The sequence below is a fragment of the Brassica napus genome, chromosome C8 (genome assembly GCF_020379485.1).
Source record: "Brassica napus cultivar Da-Ae chromosome C8, Da-Ae, whole genome shotgun sequence".
Classification (NCBI taxonomy): Eukaryota; Viridiplantae; Streptophyta; class Magnoliopsida; order Brassicales; family Brassicaceae; genus Brassica; species Brassica napus.
The window spans coordinates 28,208,780-28,234,400 of NC_063451.1; the positions used below are offsets into that span (position 1 = coordinate 28,208,780).

Sequence of the window (25,621 nt, forward strand, 5' to 3'; positions counted from 1 at the left end):
CCATTTTTGACCTTTTCTTTTTATTCACGGAGGCAAAGTCTATCACGTGTTTCTCTGATCGTGAAGGCATAGCCTACCATAACGATCAGTCGGGAAATGCAGTGCCTATCATCCCGAAAAATAAACAGAGAGGGTCTAGCCTCTTACTTCAGAATAATAATAAAATTTAAATAAATCAAATATATTGAAATACATAAATTTAAACATTACCTCGGCTGGTTTAAGAACTTTCGGACTGACAAGCTTTGATTGGTTAGAACTTCCGGATTGATGGATTTTACCGGTATATGAGAGGTCGTGCTGATAACGTGTTGTAAATAATAGGCGATGGTTATAGTTATATTATAGTATTATTATTGTCTTATGTACATATGTGAAAAGTGGAGAAGACAACGAGTGATAAAGAGGATAGATATATATTTAGCATGAGTGTGTGAAATGAACGTAGAAAGAGAGGAAATACTCAGATAGTTCTGAGAAGAAATACATATAATAATATGTCAAGTCGGTCAAATTTACCGAGAGGATAATAATCCCATTTGATATTGTCTTTTAACATTGACCATTTTTTCATAATATTGTTTATTTTGTTTACAAGGCGAGAATTACGGTTTAAGCGTCGGAGATTAACTTAACTCACACGCCCTCTCCTCCCCATTGTCACCGCTCCGATAACCCTTCCCGCCTAATTTTGAACCAAGAAGATTAGTAAAATAACAAGGGTTAAGAAGAGATCATGTTGCTTAAGTTAGCATCTAACCTAACTCCAAACCGAACTAATGCATTTTAGGCAGAGCCGTTGAATCATTTTTTAACATACGTGATAGGCTAATTTGACTGCGAATCATTTTTGTTTTTAATCAGATTTTATCAGCGTTACTGCATTTTCCGTATCAACTGAATTTGATGAAAGGAAAAAAATGTGAAAAAAAAATAATAATGGAGGAGATGAAACTTGGTTAACAAAAAAAAATGGTTGTCCAGCTGGGTACGAGCCAGCAGGCCATGGTGAACCTGAGTGACGTTAAGCCGTGATCCGTCCACTACCGAAAGAGGGAGGTGATCGCTGCTCTGTGAAACCAGCCTAGCGCATTGCCCTCCACTTTAGGAACCGCCTGAGCCAAGCCTTCGCTCAACACACACGGTTCACTCTCGGCTTGGACTGGGCAGCCCAGAACAGTGCCACAACAGATCCGACCTGTGGACCGAGCCAGTGTTCAACCAACTTGTTGTCCCCACATGGGTCACAAGCCCTTGTTACTGAGCTCGACGTACAGTAACTGTTTGAAGGACTTATATAAACAACACAATTTTGAGTCAAGAAACCGATGTGGGACGAAATAGAAGTTTAGAAATGTTCCATACTAAATGTATTTTTACTTCTCTCTACATGTTTCTCCACCAAAACAACTCTTTTTCTCTTTTTGTTTGGTTTTTGATGGTACTTGTTTATGTGTTAGTGGGAGCTTTTCTCAGCTTTCATGTCTACCCTAACCTGTTTTCTGCATTTTCTGTAAATTTGAGAATATCATCATCACCATCCCCTGTTGCAGATCTCTGACAAACAAACTGAAACGTCTCTGAAAATTCCATTGATTGAGGGAATCCTTCCACTGATGGAGCATACGGTGATTCCAGCCATATAAGCGATAAAGAGAGAGATGACATGAAAGGAGCACGGAATCTTGTGAGGAAAGCATTGTAGGTACTGTTGATGCAGGCGGTGAATGTGGTGGTGCTCGTGTCAGATGAGATGCGGCAATAATGATGATCCTCTGCTAAAGAAGTTTGTTGATCCAATGAATGCACTTGCAATGTCTACCATCAAAACATGTGAAAAGAACAGTAGCTGGCCTGGGCTGGGGTGGAACTACCTAAGTGTAAACCGGTTTTTGAGATAGAAAGATCATTCCGAAGACTATAACCAAAGTCTCAACATGTCTTCTTTTTTATTTTGAATTCCAAAGACTGAAGCCAGGTTTGAACATGTGTTGGGTTGAATGTATTGTGTGGATCCCTTTTATTGTTATTACAGAGAGTCTAGTGGAATTCGAAAAGATGCGTTTTGTGAAGAAAACAAAGTTAAATATCGGAAGGAAGATGACCAGGCATGCTTGGACAGGTTGTGTTGTTAGGATTATTCCTGTCCAAAGGGTTCTTGTTCTTATAATCATTGTCGTTGTCACTGTTCATCCCCAGTTTGTTCTTCACTGCCTCTGATGCTCTTTGAGCCATGCTCTTCACCTTCTCCCCTTTCTGATAAATCACCACCATTCTTACTTCACTTAGAGTACATAGAAAACCAAAGAATCTAAAACAACATGTAGGGTTTATGTGTTAGTTAACCTGCTGGAGAAAGCCAGAAGTTTGAGAAGAGTTGGTGTTGTTGTCCACTTTCTAATCATCCCTCTTCACTTGATATCAAACATAAGAATTTTCATTTTTTACACTTCTATTAATAAAAAAGTGACAAGTAATGGGGAAACTGAACTATAGACCACTGACTTGTGCTTGGCCCACGTTTTGGCCGGCCTTCACACTGAACTCCTCATTCTGTCCGCTCGCCATATAGACAAATTGTTCTTCAGTTGTGCTCTATTTTTCAAGGCTTCTCGCATTTATGATCCATCGTTTTCTATACCATGCACAAATCATGGATGGGCTGGCAGCATTCCCTATCTCACAAAGCTACATCTGGCGACGCGTCTCATTCTGGAGTGAAGTGGTGGGATGTGGCATGCATATATAAATCGCCAGCCATCTAGGAGCACCTTGCACCACATAAGATTGTGTCAAACTGATAGGTACCATAAGGCTTACGTGAGAAAGAATAATTACAGAGTTGAGAAACAGAGCAAGGATGACGTGGCAAGAGACGTTGAATCGCAAGTTAAATGAAAAAGAAAATCTGCGGATGGAAAAAGGGTCTTTGCCGTTACGAATCATCGTTTCTTTAATAATAGAATTGTTGTTCATTCTGTTTTTTTATGCTTTGATGTTGATTATTTAGACGCTATGAGTCTATCTCTCTCGTTGCTTCAAGCTGGAATCGCCATGAGAGTCTAGTTTGTTTCATACTCAAAGCTTTATTCATTTCTATTGGAATTATAAGCGAGTGTTCTTAGAGTTTCATATATCTAAACTCTATCACCAACGCTCTTTTCTTTTGTTACGCTTTGTGCAACGAGAAAAGTCCCTCTATTAATTATCTGCTCTTCCATAACCAATTTCCACCATTCTAGACCTGACAGCTTTCTCATAATCTGATTGCTCTGACCTTTGAAAGAAGGCCATGCTTTTGGTCTTGTGATCACACCCACCAAAGTGGGATCCTCCAAAGCAAAAAATCACTCTGTTCACTCTGTGATTCACCATGCTTTTAATGGACCAAAAGCAAACTGAGATAATGAACTTCATCACTATGAGCTTTATTACTTTATTAAAATTGTAAATGATTCGAAATGGGTTTATTTAACTTATTGGAAATTGTAAATTCTATACTTTTCATATTGCCGTCAAAATTTTTTAAGAAAAAATAAACTCTTTGTCAGGACAAAGTCCAACTGATAGAAACATTGCGTATTACAAAATTCGTGCCGAGACTTGTACCTTCATAACATCTAACAATCAAATATGCCTCACACAAATCAAAACTCTTTCCGTTTTAAGGAAGTCTTGTCAATCGCTCATGTCGTCAAAATCTTCAAAACTATTGACACCATCAGCATCTTCATCGTCTGATTCGTCTCCCTCTTCATCTGTCTCCATTGCTTCCTCTGCTCCTGCTCCTCCTTCTTCTTCATCGCTGTCCTTGTCCTCATAGATCACAGGACCTTCATCTTCTTCTTCTTCTTCATCCAAGTCGTCCACAATCGTATAAAAATTTCATCATTAAACATTAAAATCATATAAAAATTTCAAAATAACAAAAATTCGGTACTTAAATATTAAATAGTTTAACTAAAATAAAAATCATAACAACGAGTCATAACCAATTGAAAATTTCTAGCGTTTTCAGAATAGAAACACGAGTTTCCAAAACATAAACGCAAGTTTTCGCTAAGTTTCGAAACTGAGCTTTTTAAGTAACAAGTTTCAAATGTGTTTCCGAGAGATTCAGAAACATGAAACGGACCTTCAACCGAGTTTCCATGCAACATAGAATAATACATACATTGGCATGCATTAATCATGTTTTTATTTATTATTGAAAAGAGCATGGAATCTAAATATTGTGCTTGGACGGAGTGTAAGAGATGTTGCCTAACAATTGAATCTGACTTTGTTAATTTGGAGAAACAAGGAAGCAAGATTCCAAAAAGCTAAATAAAATTGACTGTTGTACATAAAAGGCAAGGGTTATAGTTTTATTATAGTATTATTATTGTCTTATGTATATATGCGAAAATTGGAGAAGACGACGAGTGATAAAGAGGATAGATATATATTTAGTATGGGTGTGTGAAATGAACGTAGAAAGAGAGATGAAACTATAATTCTTGATTGATCATCTTTTCTATAACACAAGACCACTATTTATACAGAAAATGAGTCGGTCAAACTCAGATATTTCTGAGAAGAAATACATATAATAATATGTCGAGTCGGTCAAATTTACCGAGAGGATAATCATCTCATTTGATATTATTTTTTAACACACTCCCTCGATTATCCGACTTGTATTACGTATTGCCTCGTTAAAAACCTGATCACAGAAAAATCCATTAGGACAAAAACCATGACAAGAAAAAAAATACACTGCTATTATCTCCTCATAAAAATAGTAGACATAGATTTCTCATCATAGGTCACGCAAATGCTGCATTCTGATACCATAGACGTATTTTCGGAATGTTGTAGTCGGAAAAGCTTTTGTGAACAAGTAAGCCAGATTGTCGCATGACCGTACACATTCAATGTCCACTTCTTGGTTATGTGTTTTGTTATGTCGCTCTTGATATATCATTCTTTGAGTTGAGCAACACAAACCAAATTATCTTTAAATATTTTCGTCTGTTTTTTCTCGTTGACTATTCTGTTTGATTATTGTAGGTGGTGACTCATTGACCGAAGCCACACACATTCTCGACATACTTCGTGAAGCGCAATAGTTTCTGCATGATTCGAAGATGTCGCAACCAGAGTTTGTTTCTGGGACCGTCAAGAGATCGCGGTTCCACCAATTGTAAAACCATATCCGGTTTACGTCCGACTTTATAAATAACATGTATCTGCAAAACCATACCAAACTCGGAGTTTCTATGATAAACCAATTCTGAATCAATACGTACCTCGGAGAGAACTGACATGTTCTCGACGCCATTCTAATTTCCATAAATAGGAAATGAGATGTATCTTGCAAAGACATTAGTGTCAAAAAATATATTTAATCAAATATAACTCGCAAGATATATAAGCTCATATATGCTTTATTACCATTAACATCTCCAAAGTACTTATTTATGTAAGATCTTACCAGGATCTTTTAAACATCTCTTTCAACATCGAGAGATCTATTTACCATTGGAGTACTCAAAAGAGTCGCTTTATTCGTACAAAAGCGTTTCAATAACCTTTTCGTATGATTTGATAGATGCACAATTATTCTTTCTCGGAGATGCTCTATCTGGAGCCCAAGACAAAACTTTGTTTTTCCGAGATCTTTCATTTCGAACTCCTCTTTCATATGATTTCAAGCATCATCAGCCTCCTTTTTTTTCGTTCCAATTATGCTCAGGTCATCTACATATACATCAATGATCACAAAGCCAGATGACGATTTCTTTATAATCCGTATAATGATCGCTGTAACTGACCGATCAAATCTCCCTGGATTTTTTCTTTGAATGCCCCTGGCATTTTCAATCCCTCAGGAAGTTTCATACATATATCGTTATCCAACGATCCATACAAGTATGCAGTCAAAACGTCCATGAGATGCATTTCAAGATTTTTAAACGCCATTAAGCACATCAAAAATCTAAACGTAATTGCATCTATTACCGGGGAATAAGTTTCCTCAAAAACAATTCCCGGTCTCTGAGAAAAACCTTGGGCAATTAATCAGGCTTTATATCGTGTTACTTTTCTCACGACTACCCACTTATACCCAACAAGATTTATATTCTCACGCGTTATGACTATAGGTCCAAAGACATTCCTTTTATTTAGGGAGAATAATTCAATTCGAATGGCCTTCTGCCACTCCTCCCAATCATGTCTTTTAACATTCCAAAATGGACCTTGGATTGGGATCATCATTTTCATGATCGATATCTTTGGACACAGAAAAAGAGAACATTCCATCAACATCTTTTATCTATTACTTTTCATCAAGGGCATAGTTGATGGAAATCTCATAGTTTTATGTTCCCTTCGCGTCATCTGGATCGCTATCTTTATTTGGTTCTTCTTGAACCTTTTCATATATGCCTTCTTTCAGACATTTTTCAGTATTAGGTTCTTCTGGAACCCTTCCATTTATGTCTTCTTTCAGACATCTTTCAATATCAGGTTCTTCCTAAACCTTTTGCTTTGCTCAACATTTTTTTTTCTTTCGGAGATTTTTAACTTTAGAACCCGCTGGTCTCCCCCTCTTTAACTGAACCCTAGGTTCATTCATTTTGCTACCATCAGTTTGTTCTTTAGGAACATCAACTCTTGATGGAACATTTTCAGCAGGTATATCATGTCGTATCTGTGAACACATTTGGTAACTGGTTTGCCAAATTATGCAAATGCACAATTTCCTGAATTTCATGTTCTCTTTAATTCATAGGGGGGTCAAGGTGTAACAACGATTGTGTACACCATGTAATATCTTTAGGAATTTCTCTAATTCCTCCCTCTAACACTGGAAATTCATTCTCATTAAAATGACAATCGGCGAACCGTGCCATAAACATATCACTAGTTACTGGTTCAAGATACCTTATATACGACTTGTTCTAACTCTTCCAGAGTTTTATACATTCCCGAGAGCATCTTTAACTCTCCAGGGATTACTAAAATATCAAGATACAACTCAAGTCGTTTTTGTGTCCTGCCAGACATATCAATATACTGCATCTATTTTAAATTTTCACCAATGACCTCGGAACAAGCCGTTTTTCATACCTCAAGGTCATCTTTCATTTTATTCTCTGGAGAAATATATACCTTGGACTTTTGGTCCAAAAATATCTCATTTTTCTAACGAGCTTTACATCGAATTGATGGCCAATCAATTCACTCTACCCTCATACATAGAGGTAGATTCATAATCCTTATTTATATAGCGATTTTTTTCATTTTCTTGTCGACAATCTATTTTCTCTTTGGTTTCCATCTTTTTATCCGTACTGATATGGTTAATCGAGATCTTTTTATCATCATCAATGATTTACCCAGGTACCTGACTATTATATTAACCATATCAACGGCCTCATCATGAGATTCATCCTCTATTCATATATTTGCTCCTTTTCAAGGATTCTTTGGAACCAAAGTGGTCTATCACGTCTCTAGCGTGACATAGACTCATATATCATCCGCTTATGACACATTTTATTATTGGAGCATTTTCAGCAGGAATATGAGATTTCATTATTTCATCAAAATGTCTGGCATGCATTTTGTAAATGGATTTACATATCTCATTCCATCAGCTTATCATATGTTTCTAACAAACTTGCGAGCATATTTCTAATTATCCATATACTTTATCCTTTTGGATTGTATATGTCTTTATTACATGCACAACTGCATTTTTACACCCGATCATGGGGATCATCTTACTTGAATTTACTTTATCAAGTTCTTTTTCGAGTGCGAACATAATTTTTTCAATGTTCCACTTACTACGATTCTTTAATTCTCCCCCTCGAGATGATGACACTCCATGTCTAAAATCTAATCTCACTCTAGAACCAATAACATATTCACTTTTCCCATTTGGGATGAATTATGTTTCAAATCCTTTAGAGTGAGATCTTAATTTGGGGTCTGCTTAAAGAAATCACATATAGTGAACTTGTTTGATGATTCATCACCCATGATGGTTTCCTTTATTTTCTTGACATGCTATATGTGAAAAACTTCTAATTTTTCAACATTTCACAATAATGTTGATAACATTATTGGAGATGGTCATATATCAGTAAACTTTAGGTTTACCACTTATTTATAATTTTGTCATCTTCTTCTTATGCATGTCTTTTCATCATAAGCTCTTCTAGAGCCAATAATATGTTTATATTACTAAATACTATACTTATTTATTTTGAGAAAAAATAGATATTTGTTACCATGTACGATGACCAAATATCTGCCAAGTATGTCTATCTCCATCCGGAATCTCAAAATTTCTTCAGAAAAATAATTTTCATATCGCATCGATATTTTATTTTTATTTTCTGGACCAACCAGAAAATCTGAATCATCAAGATGAGTATTCAAGCCATGAAAAGATGGTCTGGGCTCATAAGAGATGAGTGTACGATAACTATGTACCCAATTTTCTTTCTGGTCGTATCTATAACAAACATTTTCTGTTTGCCTTTTATCATCCGACCACTTTCATTTTTCGTGGAAGTTCTAATTATTTCACATGGACGGAATCTTCTTCCTCGTCCTCTTCTACGACCACGATAGCGGTTTCTACCGCATCCATACCTTCGTCATTTTCTAGTAGGACGTACATGATGGTTTAGTATCATGAGTTTTTTTCTTTTAAAATTTTATGGAGGATTTACATCAACTCCAACAAATTGGCGAATCCTTTCTTTGAAAGATTTAATTACTCAAAGACCTTCTTGATCTTTCTCATGATACTCATGATACACCTCATTTTATAAACCATCACTGAAGTAGTGTAAATTATCATGGCTTTACCCTTTTCTCATCAGATATAGTTTATATATCGATGATTTCTAAAAGCTCATTTTCATTCAGATGCATCTCTGCACCCACTGCCCAGATCTTATATTTCTCGTAATATTCTCCGATTAACTTAATACCTAAGAACTTACTAAAATTTTTACATTTTTTCTCCTATAGGTATACCTATACAAAAATATGTCGAATCTTTTCAGAAGCATGATCTAAAATTAAAAAAAAAAATCTTTAGTATCTAAACAAAATCGAACCATACCGTTCGGAAGTGATTCATAAAGAAAACTTTCATTAATTTATTTTTTTCTTTAATTTTATTCGGGGTAAAAAATTGGGCATTTATTTTGAGCTCTATCAAATTCGATATGATATTCATAGAATAATAATATATATAAACGGGAATTTAAATGCATAATTTAAATTCAGAAATTAAAGGCTTAAAATAAAGACAAAAATTAAATTACATAAATAAAATCGGGAGGCTTACCCTATCACATGATCCGAGGAATCATAGACTACCATATTAATCATTATTTTTCAAAGTCCGAGGAGACATGGTCTACTATTTTGATTTTTACTTATTTCAAGGTCCGAGGAGACTTAGTCTACCATTTTTGACCTTTTCTTTTTATTCACGGAGGCAAAGTCTATCACGTGTTTCTCTGATCGTGAAGGCATAGCCTACCATAACGATCAGTCGGGAAATGCAGTGCCTATCATCCCGAAAAATAAACAGAGAGGGTCTAGCCTCTTACTTCAGAATAATAATAAAATTTAAATAAATCAAATATATTGAAATACATAAATTTAAACATTACCTCGGCTGGTTTAAGAACTTTCGGACTGACAAGCTTTGATTGGTTAGAACTTCCGGATTGATGGATTTTACCGGTATATGAGAGGTCGTGCTGATAACGTGTTGTAAATAATAGGCGATGGTTATAGTTATATTATAGTATTATTATTGTCTTATGTACATATGTGAAAAGTGGAGAAGACAACGAGTGATAAAGAGGATAGATATATATTTAGCATGAGTGTGTGAAATGAACGTAGAAAGAGAGGAAATACTCAGATAGTTCTGAGAAGAAATACATATAATAATATGTCAAGTCGGTCAAATTTACCGAGAGGATAATAATCCCATTTGATATTGTCTTTTAACATTGACCATTTTTTCATAATATTGTTTATTTTGTTTACAAGGCGAGAATTACGGTTTAAGCGTCGGAGATTAACTTAACTCACACGCCCTCTCCTCCCCATTGTCACCGCTCCGATAACCCTTCCCGCCTAATTTTGAACCAAGAAGATTAGTAAAATAACAAGGGTTAAGAAGAGATCATGTTGCTTAAGTTAGCATCTAACCTAACTCCAAACCGAACTAATGCATTTTAGGCAGAGCCGTTGAATCATTTTTTAACATACGTGATAGGCTAATTTGACTGCGAATCATTTTTGTTTTTAATCAGATTTTATCAGCGTTACTGCATTTTCCGTATCAACTGAATTTGATGAAAGGAAAAAAATGTGAAAAAAAAATAATAATGGAGGAGATGAAACTTGGTTAACAAAAAAAAATGGTTGTCCAGCTGGGTACGAGCCAGCAGGCCATGGTGAACCTGAGTGACGTTAAGCCGTGATCCGTCCACTACCGAAAGAGGGAGGTGATCGCTGCTCTGTGAAACCAGCCTAGCGCATTGCCCTCCACTTTAGGAACCGCCTGAGCCAAGCCTTCGCTCAACACACACGGTTCACTCTCGGCTTGGACTGGGCAGCCCAGAACAGTGCCACAACAGATCCGACCTGTGGACCGAGCCAGTGTTCAACCAACTTGTTGTCCCCACATGGGTCACAAGCCCTTGTTACTGAGCTCGACGTACAGTAACTGTTTGAAGGACTTATATAAACAACACAATTTTGAGTCAAGAAACCGATGTGGGACGAAATAGAAGTTTAGAAATGTTCCATACTAAATGTATTTTTACTTCTCTCTACATGTTTCTCCACCAAAACAACTCTTTTTCTCTTTTTGTTTGGTTTTTGATGGTACTTGTTTATGTGTTAGTGGGAGCTTTTCTCAGCTTTCATGTCTACCCTAACCTGTTTTCTGCATTTTCTGTAAATTTGAGAATATCATCATCACCATCCCCTGTTGCAGATCTCTGACAAACAAACTGAAACGTCTCTGAAAATTCCATTGATTGAGGGAATCCTTCCACTGATGGAGCATACGGTGATTCCAGCCATATAAGCGATAAAGAGAGAGATGACATGAAAGGAGCACGGAATCTTGTGAGGAAAGCATTGTAGGTACTGTTGATGCAGGCGGTGAATGTGGTGGTGCTCGTGTCAGATGAGATGCGGCAATAATGATGATCCTCTGCTAAAGAAGTTTGTTGATCCAATGAATGCACTTGCAATGTCTACCATCAAAACATGTGAAAAGAACAGTAGCTGGCCTGGGCTGGGGTGGAACTACCTAAGTGTAAACCGGTTTTTGAGATAGAAAGATCATTCCGAAGACTATAACCAAAGTCTCAACATGTCTTCTTTTTTATTTTGAATTCCAAAGACTGAAGCCAGGTTTGAACATGTGTTGGGTTGAATGTATTGTGTGGATCCCTTTTATTGTTATTACAGAGAGTCTAGTGGAATTCGAAAAGATGCGTTTTGTGAAGAAAACAAAGTTAAATATCGGAAGGAAGATGACCAGGCATGCTTGGACAGGTTGTGTTGTTAGGATTATTCCTGTCCAAAGGGTTCTTGTTCTTATAATCATTGTCGTTGTCACTGTTCATCCCCAGTTTGTTCTTCACTGCCTCTGATGCTCTTTGAGCCATGCTCTTCACCTTCTCCCCTTTCTGATAAATCACCACCATTCTTACTTCACTTAGAGTACATAGAAAACCAAAGAATCTAAAACAACATGTAGGGTTTATGTGTTAGTTAACCTGCTGGAGAAAGCCAGAAGTTTGAGAAGAGTTGGTGTTGTTGTCCACTTTCTAATCATCCCTCTTCACTTGATATCAAACATAAGAATTTTCATTTTTTACACTTCTATTAATAAAAAAGTGACAAGTAATGGGGAAACTGAACTATAGACCACTGACTTGTGCTTGGCCCACGTTTTGGCCGGCCTTCACACTGAACTCCTCATTCTGTCCGCTCGCCATATAGACAAATTGTTCTTCAGTTGTGCTCTATTTTTCAAGGCTTCTCGCATTTATGATCCATCGTTTTCTATACCATGCACAAATCATGGATGGGCTGGCAGCATTCCCTATCTCACAAAGCTACATCTGGCGACGCGTCTCATTCTGGAGTGAAGTGGTGGGATGTGGCATGCATATATAAATCGCCAGCCATCTAGGAGCACCTTGCACCACATAAGATTGTGTCAAACTGATAGGTACCATAAGGCTTACGTGAGAAAGAATAATTACAGAGTTGAGAAACAGAGCAAGGATGACGTGGCAAGAGACGTTGAATCGCAAGTTAAATGAAAAAGAAAATCTGCGGATGGAAAAAGGGTCTTTGCCGTTACGAATCATCGTTTCTTTAATAATAGAATTGTTGTTCATTCTGTTTTTTTATGCTTTGATGTTGATTATTTAGACGCTATGAGTCTATCTCTCTCGTTGCTTCAAGCTGGAATCGCCATGAGAGTCTAGTTTGTTTCATACTCAAAGCTTTATTCATTTCTATTGGAATTATAAGCGAGTGTTCTTAGAGTTTCATATATCTAAACTCTATCACCAACGCTCTTTTCTTTTGTTACGCTTTGTGCAACGAGAAAAGTCCCTCTATTAATTATCTGCTCTTCCATAACCAATTTCCACCATTCTAGACCTGACAGCTTTCTCATAATCTGATTGCTCTGACCTTTGAAAGAAGGCCATGCTTTTGGTCTTGTGATCACACCCACCAAAGTGGGATCCTCCAAAGCAAAAAATCACTCTGTTCACTCTGTGACTCACCATGCTTTTAATGGACCAAAAGCAAACTGAGATAATGAACTTCATCACTATGAGCTTTATTACTTTATTAAAATTGTAAATGATTCGAAATGGGTTTATTTAACTTATTGGAAATTGTAAATTCTATACTTTTCATATTGCCGTCAAAATTTTTTAAGAAAAAATAAACTCTTTGTCAGGACAAAGTCCAACTGATAGAAACATTGCGTATTACAAAATTCGTGCCGAGACTTGTACCTTCATAACATCTAACAATCAAATATGCCTCACACAAATCAAAACTCTTTCCGTTTTAAGGAAGTCTTGTCAATCGCTCATGTCGTCAAAATCTTCAAAACTATTGACACCATCAGCATCTTCATCGTCTGATTCGTCTCCCTCTTCATCTGTCTCCATTGCTTCCTCTGCTCCTGCTCCTCCTTCTTCTTCATCGCTGTCCTTGTCCTCATAGATCACAGGACCTTCATCTTCTTCTTCTTCTTCATCCAAGTCGTCCACAATCGTATAAAAATTTCATCATTAAACATTAAAATCATATAAAAATTTCAAAATAACAAAAATTCGGTACTTAAATATTAAATAGTTTAACTAAAATAAAAATCATAACAACGAGTCATAACCAATTGAAAATTTCTAGCGTTTTCAGAATAGAAACACGAGTTTCCAAAACATAAACGCAAGTTTTCGCTAAGTTTCGAAACTGAGCTTTTTAAGTAACAAGTTTCAAATGTGTTTCCGAGAGATTCAGAAACATGAAACGGACCTTCAACCGAGTTTCCATGCAACATAGAATAATACATACATTGGCATGCATTAATCATGTTTTTATTTATTATTGAAAAGAGCATGGAATCTAAATATTGTGCTTGGACGGAGTGTAAGAGATGTTGCCTAACAATTGAATCTGACTTTGTTAATTTGGAGAAACAAGGAAGCAAGATTCCAAAAAGCTAAATAAAATTGACTGTTGTACATAAAAGGCAAGGGTTATAGTTTTATTATAGTATTATTATTGTCTTATGTATATATGCGAAAATTGGAGAAGACGACGAGTGATAAAGAGGATAGATATATATTTAGTATGGGTGTGTGAAATGAACGTAGAAAGAGAGATGAAACTATAATTCTTGATTGATCATCTTTTCTATAACACAAGACCACTATTTATACAGAAAATGAGTCGGTCAAACTCAGATATTTCTGAGAAGAAATACATATAATAATATGTCGAGTCGGTCAAATTTACCGAGAGGATAATCATCTCATTTGATATTATTTTTTAACACACTCCCTCGATTATCCGACTTGTATTACGTATTGCCTCGTTAAAAACCTGATCACAGAAAAATCCATTAGGACAAAAACCATGACAAGAAAAAAAATACACTGCTATTATCTCCTCATAAAAATAGTAGACATAGATTTCTCATCATAGGTCACGCAAATGCTGCATTCTGATACCATAGACGTATTTTCGGAATGTTGTAGTCGGAAAAGCTTTTGTGAACAAGTAAGCCAGATTGTCGCATGACCGTACACATTCAATGTCCACTTCTTGGTTATGTGTTTTGTTATGTCGCTCTTGATATATCATTCTTTGAGTTGAGCAACACAAACCAAATTATCTTTAAATATTTTCGTCTGTTTTTTCTCGTTGACTATTCTGTTTGATTATTGTAGGTGGTGACTCATTGACCGAAGCCACACACATTCTCGACATACTTCGTGAAGCGCAATAGTTTCTGCATGATTCGAAGATGTCGCAACCAGAGTTTGTTTCTGGGACCGTCAAGAGATCGCGGTTCCACCAATTGTAAAACCATATCCGGTTTACGTCCGACTTTATAAATAACATGTATCTGCAAAACCATACCAAACTCGGAGTTTCTATGATAAACCAATTCTGAATCAATACGTACCTCGGAGAGAACTGACATGTTCTCGACGCCATTCTAATTTCCATAAATAGGAAATGAGATGTATCTTGCAAAGACATTAGTGTCAAAAAATATATTTAATCAAATATAACTCGCAAGATATATAAGCTCATATATGCTTTATTACCATTAACATCTCCAAAGTACTTATTTATGTAAGATCTTACCAGGATCTTTTAAACATCTCTTTCAACATCGAGAGATCTATTTACCATTGGAGTACTCAAAAGAGTCGCTTTATTCGTACAAAAGCGTTTCAATAACCTTTTCGTATGATTTGATAGATGCACAATTATTCTTTCTCGGAGATGCTCTATCTGGAGCCCAAGACAAAACTTTGTTTTTCCGAGATCTTTCATTTCGAACTCCTCTTTCATATGATTTCAAGCATCATCAGCCTCCTTTTTTTTCGTTCCAATTATGCTCAGGTCATCTACATATACATCAATGATCACAAAGCCAGATGACGATTTCTTTATAATCCGTATAATGATCGCTGTAACTGACCGATCAAATCTCCCTGGATTTTTTCTTTGAATGCCCCTGGCATTTTCAATCCCTCAGGAAGTTTCATACATATATCGTTATCCAACGATCCATACAAGTATGCAGTCAAAACGTCCATGAGATGCATTTCAAGATTTTTAAACGCCATTAAGCACATCAAAAATCTAAACGTAATTGCATCTATTACCGGGGAATAAGTTTCCTCAAAAACAATTTCCGGTCTCTGAGAAAAACCTTGGGCAATTAATCAGGCTTTATATCGTGTTACTTTTCTCACGACTACCCACTTATACCCAACAAGATTTATATTCTCACGCGTTATGACTATAGGTCCAAAGACATTCCTTTTATTTAGGGAGAATAATTCAATTCGAATGGCCTTCTGCCACTCCTCCCAATCATGTCTTTTAACATTCCAAAATGGACCTTGGATCGGGATCATCATTTTCATGATCGATATCTTTGGACACAGAAAAAGAGAACATTCCATCAACATCTTTTATCTATTACTTTTCATCAAGGGCATAGTTGATGGAAATCTCATAGTTTTATGTTCCCTTCGCGTCATCTGGATCGCTATCTTTATTTGGTTCTTCTTGAACCTTTTCATATATGCCTTCTTTCAGACATTTTTCAGTATTAGGTTCTTCTGGAACCCTTCCATTTATGTCTTCTTTCAGACATCTTTCAATATCAGGTTCTTCCTAAACCTTTTGCTTTGCTCAACATTTTTTTTTCTTTCGGAGATTTTTAACTTTAGAACCCGCTGGTCTCCCCCTCTTTAACTGAACCCTAGGTTCATTCATTTTGCTACCATCAGTTTGTTCTTTAGGAACATCAACTCTTGATGGAACATTTTCAGCAGGTATATCATGTCGTATCTGTGAACACATTTGGTAACTGGTTTGCCAAATTATGCAAATGCACAATTTCCTGAATTTCATGTTCTCTTTAATTCATAGGGGGGTCAAGGTGTAACAACGATTGTGTACACCATGTAATATCTTTAGGAATTTCTCTAATTCCTCCCTCTAACACTGGAAATTCATTCTCATTAAAATGACAATCGGCGAACCGTGCCATAAACATATCACTAGTTACTGGTTCAAGATACCTTATATACGACTTGTTCTAACTCTTCCAGAGTTTTATACATTCCCGAGAGCATCTTTAACTCTCCAGGGATTACTAAAATATCAAGATACAACTCAAGTCGTTTTTGTGTCCTGCCAGACATATCAATATACTGCATCTATTTTAAATTTTCACCAATGACCTCGGAACAAGCCGTTTTTCATACCTCAAGGTCATCTTTCATTTTATTCTCTGGAGAAATATATACCTTGGACTTTTGGTCCAAAAATATCTCATTTTTCTAACGAGCTTTACATCGAATTGATGGCCAATCAATTCACTCTACCCTCATACATAGAGGTAGATTCATAATCCTTATTTATATAGCGATTTTTTTCATTTTCTTGTCGACAATCTATTTTCTCTTTGGTTTCCATCTTTTTATCCGTACTGATATGGTTAATCGAGATCTTTTTATCATCATCAATGATTTACCCAGGTACCTGACTATTATATTAACCATATCAACGGCCTCATCATGAGATTCATCCTCTATTCATATATTTGCTCCTTTTCAAGGATTCTTTGGAACCAAAGTGGTCTATCACGTCTCTAGCGTGACATAGACTCATATATCATCCGCTTATGACACATTTTATTATTGGAGCATTTTCAGCAGGAATATGAGATTTCATTATTTCATCAAAATGTCTGGCATGCATTTTGTAAATGGATTTACATATCTCATTCCATCAGCTTATCATATGTTTCTAACAAACTTGCGAGCATATTTCTAATTATCCATATACTTTATCCTTTTGGATTGTATATGTCTTTATTACATGCACAACTGCATTTTTACACCCGATCATGGGGATCATCTTACTTGAATTTACTTTATCAAGTTCTTTTTCGAGTGCGAACATAATTTTTTCAATGTTCCACTTACTACGATTCTTTAATTCTCCCCCTCGAGATGATGACACTCCATGTCTAAAATCTAATCTCACTCTAGAACCAATAACATATTCACTTTTCCCATTTGGGATGAATTATGTTTCAAATCCTTTAGAGTGAGATCTTAATTTGGGGTCTGCTTAAAGAAATCACATATAGTGAACTTGTTTGATGATTCATCACCCATGATGGTTTCCTTTATTTTCTTGACATGCTATATGTGAAAAACTTCTAATTTTTCAACATTTCACAATAATGTTGATAACATTATTGGAGATGGTCATATATCAGTAAACTTTAGGTTTACCACTTATTTATAATTTTGTCATCTTCTTCTTATGCATGTCTTTTCATCATAAGCTCTTCTAGAGCCAATAATATGTTTATATTACTAAATACTATACTTATTTATTTTGAGAAAAAATAGATATTTGTTACCATGTACGATGACCAAATATCTGCCAAGTATGTCTATCTCCATCCGGAATCTCAAAATTTCTTCAGAAAAATAATTTTCATATCGCATCGATATTTTATTTTTATTTTCTGGACCAACCAGAAAATCTGAATCATCAAGATGAGTATTCAAGCCATGAAAAGATGGTCTGGGCTCATAAGAGATGAGTGTACGATAACTATGTACCCAATTTTCTTTCTGGTCGTATCTATAACAAACATTTTCTGTTTGCCTTTTATCATCCGACCACTTTCATTTTTCGTGGAAGTTCTAATTATTTCACATGGACGGAATCTTCTTCCTCGTCCTCTTCCACGACCACGATAGCGGTTTCTACCGCATCCATACCTTCGTCATTTTCTAGTAGGACGTACATGATGGTTTAGTATCATGAGTTTTTTTCTTTTAAAATTTTATGGAGGATTTACATCAACTCCAACAAATTGGCGAATCCTTTCTTTGAAAGATTTAATTACTCAAAGACCTTCTTGATCTTTCTCATGATACTCATGATACACCTCATCTTATAAACCATCACTGAAGTAGTGTAAATTATCATGGCTTTACCCTTTTCTCATCAGATATAGTTTATATATCGATGATTTCTAAAAGCTCATTTTCATTCAGATGCATCTCTGCACCCACTGCCCAGATCTTATATTTCTCGTAATATTCTCCGATTAACTTAATACCTAAGAACTTACTAAAATTTTTACATTTTTTCTCCTATAGGTATACCTATACAAAAATATGTCGAATCTTTTCAGAAGCATGATCTAAAATTAAAAAAAAAAATCTTTAGTATCTAAACAAAATCGAACCATACCGTTCGGAAGTGATTCATAAAGAAAACTTTCATTAATTTATTTTTTTCTTTAATTTTATTCGGGGTAAAAAATTGGGCATTTATTTTGAGCTCTATCAAATTCGATATGATATTCATAGAATAATAATATATATAAACGGGAATTTAAATGCATAATTTAAATTCAGAAATTAAAGGCTTAAAATAAAGACAAAAATTAAATTACATAAATAAAATCGGGAGGCTTACCCTATCACATGATCCGAGGAATCATAGACTACCATATTAATCATTATTTTTCAAAGTCCGAGGAGACATGGTCTACTATTTTGATTTTTACTTATTTCAAGGTCCGAGGAGACTTAGTCTACCATTTTTGACCTTTTCTTTTTATTCACGGAGGCAAAGTCTATCACGTGTTTCTCTGATCGTGAAGGCATAGCCTACCATAACGATCAGTCGGGAAATGCAGTGCCTATCATCCCGAAAAATAAACAGAGAGGGTCTAGCCTCTTACTTCAGAATAATAATAAAATTTAAATAAATCAAATATATTGAAATACATAAATTTAAACATTACCTCGGCTGGTTTAAGAACTTTCGGACTGACAAGCTTTGATTGGTTAGAACTTCCGGATTGATGGATTTTACCGGTATATGAGAGGTCGTGCTGATAACGTGTTGTAAATAATAGGCGATGGTTATAGTTATATTATAGTATTATTATTGTCTTATGTACATATGTGAAAAGTGGAGAAGACAACGAGTGATAAAGAGGATAGATATATATTTAGCATGAGTGTGTGAAATGAACGTAGAAAGAGAGGAAATACTCAGATAGTTCTGAGAAGAAATACATATAATAATATGTCAAGTCGGTCAAATTTACCGAGAGGATAATAATCCCATTTGATATTGTCTTTTAACATTGACCATTTTTTCATAATATTGTTTATTTTGTTTACAAGGCGAGAATTACGGTTTAAGCGTCGGAGATTAACTTAACTCACACGCCCTCTCCTCCCCATTGTCACCGCTCCGATAACCCTTCCCGCCTAATTTTGAACCAAGAAGATTAGTAAAATAACAAGGGTTAAGAAGAGATCATGTTGCTTAAGTTAGCATCTAACCTAACTCCAAACCGAACTAATGCATTTTAGGCAGAGCCGTTGAATCATTTTTTAACATACGTGATAGGCTAATTTGACTGCGAATCATTTTTGTTTTTAATCAGATTTTATCAGCGTTACTGCATTTTCCGTATCAACTGAATTTGATGAAAGGAAAAAAATGTGAAAAAAAAATAATAATGGAGGAGATGAAACTTGGTTAACAAAAAAAATGGTTGTCCAGCTGGGTACGAGCCAGCAGGCCATGGTGAACCTGAGTGACGTTAAGCCGTGATCTGTCCACTACCGAAAGAGGGAGGTGATCGCTGCTCTGTGAAACCAGCCTAGCGCATTGCCCTCCACTTTAGGAACCGCCTGAGCCAAGCCTTCGCTCAACACACACGGTTCACTCTCGGCTTGGACTGGGCAGCCCAGAACAGTGCCACAACAGATCCGACCTGTGGACCGAGCCAGTGTTCAACCAACTTGTTGTCCCCACATGGGTCACAAGCCCTTGTTACTGAGCTCGACGTACAGTAACTGTTTGAAGGACTTATATAAACAACACAATTTTGAGTCAAGAAACCGATGTGGGACGAAATAGAAGTTTAGAAATGTTCCATACTAAATGTATTTTTACTTCTCTCTACATGTTTCTCCACCAAAACAACTCTTTTTCTCTTTTTGTTTGGTTTTTGATGGTACTTGTTTATGTGTTAGTGGGAGCTTTTCTCAGCTTTCATGTCTACCCTAACCTGTTTTCTGCATTTTCTGTAAATTTGAGAATATCATCATCACCATCCCCTGTTGCAGATCTCTGACAAACAAACTGAAACGTCTCTGAAAATTCCATTGATTGAGGGAATCCTTCCACTGATGGAGCATACGGTGATTCCAGCCATATAAGCGATAAAGAGAGAGATGACATGAAAGGAGCACGGAATCTTGTGAGGAAAGCATTGTAGGTACTGTTGATGCAGGCGGTGAATGTGGTGGTGCTCGTGTCAGATGAGATGCGGCAATAATGATGATCCTCTGCTAAAGAAGTTTGTTGATCCAATGAATGCACTTGCAATGTCTACCATCAAAACATGTGAAAAGAACAGTAGCTGGCCTGGGCTGGGGTGGAACTACCTAAGTGTAAACCGGTTTTTGAGATAGAAAGATCATTCCGAAGACTATAACCAAAGTCTCAACATGTCTTCTTTTTATTTTGAATTCCAAAGACTGAAGCCAGGTTTGAACATGTGTTGGGTTGAATGTATTGTGTGGATCCCTTTTATTGTTATTACAGAGAGTCTAGTGGAATTCGAAAAGATGCGTTTTGTGAAGAAAACAAAGTTAAATATCGGAAGGAAGATGACCAGGCATGCTTGGACAGGTTGTGTTGTTAGGATTATTCCTGTCCAAAGGGTTCTTGTTCTTATAATCATTGTCGTTGTCACTGTTCATCCCCAGTTTGTTCTTCACTGCCTCTGATGCTCTTTGAGCCATGCTCTTCACCTTCTCCCCTTTCTGATAAATCACCACCATTCTTACTTCACTTAGAGTACATAGAAAACCAAAGAATCTAAAACAACATGTAGGGTTTATGTGTTAGTTAACCTGCTGGAGAAAGCCAGAAGTTTGAGAAGAGTTGGTGTTGTTGTCCACTTTCTAATCATCCCTCTTCACTTGATATCAAACATAAGAATTTTCATTTTTTACACTTCTATTAATAAAAAAGTGACAAGTAATGGGGAAACTGAACTATAGACCACTGACTTGTGCTTGGCCCACGTTTTGGCCGGCCTTCACACTGAACTCCTCATTCTGTCCGCTCGCCATATAGACAAATTGTTCTTCAGTTGTGCTCTATTTTTCAAGGCTTCTCGCATTTATGATCCATCGTTTTCTATACCATGCACAAATCATGGATGGGCTGGCAGCATTCCCTATCTCACAAAGCTACATCTGGCGACGCGTCTCATTCTGGAGTGAAGTGGTGGGATGTGGCATGCATATATAAATCGCCAGCCATCTAGGAGCACCTTGCACCACATAAGATTGTGTCAAACTGATAGGTACCATAAGGCTTACGTGAGAAAGAATAATTACAGAGTTGAGAAACAGAGCAAGGATGACGTGGCAAGAGACGTTGAATCGCAAGTTAAATGAAAAAGAAAATCTGCGGATGGAAAAAGGGTCTTTGCCGTTACGAATCATCGTTTCTTTAATAATAGAATTGTTGTTCATTCTGTTTTTTTATGCTTTGATGTTGATTATTTAGACGCTATGAGTCTATCTCTCTCGTTGCTTCAAGCTGGAATCGCCATGAGAGTCTAGTTTGTTTCATACTCAAAGCTTTATTCATTTCTATTGGAATTATAAGCGAGTGTTCTTAGAGTTTCATATATCTAAACTCTATCACCAACGCTCTTTTCTTTTGTTACGCTTTGTGCAACGAGAAAAGTCCCTCTATTAATTATCTGCTCTTCCATAACCAATTTCCACCATTCTAGACCTGACAGCTTTCTCATAATCTGATTGCTCTGACCTTTGAAAGAAGGCCATGCTTTTGGTCTTGTGATCACACCCACCAAAGTGGGATCCTCCAAAGCAAAAAATCACTCTGTTCACTCTGTGACTCACCATGCTTTTAATGGACCAAAAGCAAACTGAGATAATGAACTTCATCACTATGAGCTTTATTACTTTATTAAAATTGTAAATGATTCGAAATGGGTTTATTTAACTTATTGGAAATTGTAAATTCTATACTTTTCATATTGCCGTCAAAATTTTTTAAGAAAAAATAAACTCTTTGTCAGGACAAAGTCCAACTGATAGAAACATTGCGTATTACAAAATTCGTGCCGAGACTTGTACCTTCATAACATCTAACAATCAAATATGCCTCACACAAATCAAAACTCTTTCCGTTTTAAGGAAGTCTTGTCAATCGCTCATGTCGTCAAAATCTTCAAAACTATTGACACCATCAGCATCTTCATCGTCTGATTCGTCTCCCTCTTCATCTGTCTCCATTGCTTCCTCTGCTCCTGCTCCTCCTTCTTCTTCATCGCTGTCCTTGTCCTCATAGATCACAGGACCTTCATCTTCTTCTTCTTCTTCATCCAAGTCGTCCACAATCTACCATAAACACAAGCAACGACAAATCAGGAAAATACTCTCTCGTCCAAATGTCAAGTGTTATCCAAGCAAAGCGACCTTATTCAATCGAACACCAAACCTAACTGCTACCCCTAGGCTACATACTGAAATCTAAATCCTTCCTCGTTTCAGGGCAATACAATACATACCAAGTCCAATTCGCTTGAAACTTGTACAGCAGTGTGAAGAGTTGATATCCGAGATTCGATGAGCTGCACACACACAACCAATCAAACACACATATCAATCATCATATACCCCAAAGCCGCCAGAGAAAGCACGGTCATACAATAAACTCATACAGTTCCTAACCTGATACATGGAGTTTAATGCGAGCAAGGATGACTCCTGGGACATAATCCCACTGGAATGAGTAAGTAACAGAGACTTTATCCACGGAATCGTACAAGCCAATACTGCACCCCTGCAAAGCAAGAAAGTATATAAAAAAAATCACCACTTGAAGATCAGCTTCAACAAACACACAAAACATATCTTCAAACTCTCACCTTGATTGTAGTATTGGTAAAAGAGAATTCAAAAGCTTGAGTACTTCTGCTGAATTCAACTTAGCAACGGAGTTAGCAATCACCTATTAAAAGCATACATACACAACTGTAAGAAAGAAGTAAGGAGAAACCAAGAGCGAAGAAAAGGTTAAAGAAACATCTTTCCGAAACCTGTTCATCTCGGTTGTACAAGCAATCAAGTAGAAGAGACCGATCATCAGCATGCAATGCTTGTCTCAGAAGAACGTTCACAGAGGCTGCAGTAGGAGGCTTATCATCACTCGGAGCAGAATCCTCAGTGATAACTTTCTCTCCACCTAGTAAGTTAAGACTCGATAACTTATCACCCATCGTGGGCTCGTTGTGAGCGTCGTCTACCAACACTCCATCTCTATCTTCATCAACACCTATATCATCAGATTATGAAACCTAATTTAAAAAAAAAATGGAGCCTTTCAAAAACCACCAGCTTGACAAAGTCCATAGCTTTAACGAAAGCTGTAAACTTTGAATAATCTCTTACCGTAATCACGCGTTGGAGGTAAGTCGGGACCAGGCTCAGCTCGCTTCCTGTTCTTCTTCTTATGCTTCTTCTCTCGGGGAGGAGTCTCGGCGATTTCACCTGTTGAATTCATACAAAACACGACGATGAGTAAGGTGTTTTAGACATGTGAAGAAGCTACGATGGGATAAGAATTGAGTAAAGCGAACCTCCATCTGAGGTGGGAAGAGGCTTCAGTTTCTCTTTGGCCATAGTCGGCGATGGACGAGAGAAGCGGAAGAGAGAGACGACGCGGGTTTAGGGTTCAAGTTTCCACTACTACATACTAGTTAAAAGCTACGGGTCGGGTCGGGTCGGGTCGGGTCGGATTAGATTGGGTTGAAGTGCTTTTTTCTCTATTGGGCCGACATGACTCGATAGTTGGGCTGAGTTTATGATGTTAATCTGTTCCCAGTCATATATATTTTTGCTTTAATTTTTGGGGTTTTTAGTAATTACACCCTTCAATTAAAGATTAATCAAAAAAAAACACTCAACTAAAAATTTTGTGAAATAAATCATCAACTTTAATTTCGTTAATATATGTTGACGGAGGGTGACATACGTTAACGATTTATAAGTTGAAGATTTATAATGTTGAAAACTTAGTTGATGGGTTTTTTACAATTCAAAAATAATTGAAGAATTTTATTATTAAAAATCATTAAATGTTATAAAATATTTATTATCATTTATACATTGTTTTACATTGATTTATAAGCCTTTAAAACTAATTTATAAATTTTAATACATTAATTTATACATCATAAATTAATAATTTTCAACACTAGTTACCACTTAATATAATTTCAAAATATTGAATTATGTGATATTTGGCAATAGTGATATAAGAAAATTTGTGTGTCTGTATCGCCAGTGTCAAATATCAAATTATTTAAAAATTTAAGTTATATTAAGTCTTAAGTAGTGTCGAGGATAATTCATCAATGAAGTCAATCTTTTTATTTAGAGTACGACACACTTTTTTCTTATTTATGTATTCATCAATGATTTATGTCCTCTAGCTCATACTTTCCCACTGTTCTCCAAAAATAATGCATGATTATTTTTATTTTCATTGATTTCTGAACAATACATTATATTTTTGTTTTCTTGATCAGTAAAATAATATATTGATATATTATTTTTGATTTATTGTATTACTTTATGTTTCAGTAGTATCATGAATAATGTTAGATTATTTTATCTTAACAAATAGTAGAAATTGTAAAAAACTTATAAAATTATTGTGAAACCGTATTAATCATATGTAAAAGTATAAAATATTTATGAAGTGTTATAAATCGGTTATAAAGTAATGTATTAAAAATTAAAAATTAGTTTTAAATGATTATAAAACAATCTAAAACAATGTATAAATGACAATAAAGATTTTAAAAAATTTAATGACTTTTAGTAATAAAATATCTCGACTATTTTTGAATCGTAAAAAACCCAATCAATTAAGTTTTCAACGTTATAAACCTTCAATTTATAAACTGTTTTTTAGACGACATACGTTAACGGAATTAAAGTTGATGATTTATATTTCACATGATGTTTAGTTAAAAGTCTTTTTTACTATTCATCTTTTGAGGAGTTTAATTACTAAAAATCCTTGATTTTCATAAGAAAAATGGTATTGTTACATTTGCTCAATAATCAGATTAATTCCTTACACCTGTATACAAGGATTATGGTATGTACGTTTATATATTTGC

General features: G+C 35.9%; 1 protein-coding gene across 1 annotated transcript; it reads right to left on the reverse strand.

Annotated features, from left to right (window-relative positions):
- Window positions 1-969: 969 nt before the first annotated feature.
- On the reverse strand, window positions 970-24,203 carry LOC106402822 (WD repeat-containing protein 43). The gene is made up of 10 exons (XM_013843618.3): window positions 24,071-24,203; window positions 23,883-23,981; window positions 23,531-23,766; window positions 23,360-23,442; window positions 23,163-23,274; window positions 23,000-23,062; window positions 21,303-22,829; window positions 11,826-21,212; window positions 2,347-11,735; window positions 970-2,256 (listed from the first exon to the last, which is right to left on the reverse strand). The coding sequence occupies exons 1-7, from the start codon at window positions 24,111-24,113 to the stop codon at window positions 22,635-22,637; spliced, it is 831 nt and encodes a 276-aa protein (XP_013699072.1). The 5' UTR covers window positions 24,114-24,203; the 3' UTR covers window positions 970-2,256; window positions 2,347-11,735; window positions 11,826-21,212; window positions 21,303-22,634.
- Between the last annotated feature and the right edge of the window lie 1,418 nt (window positions 24,204-25,621).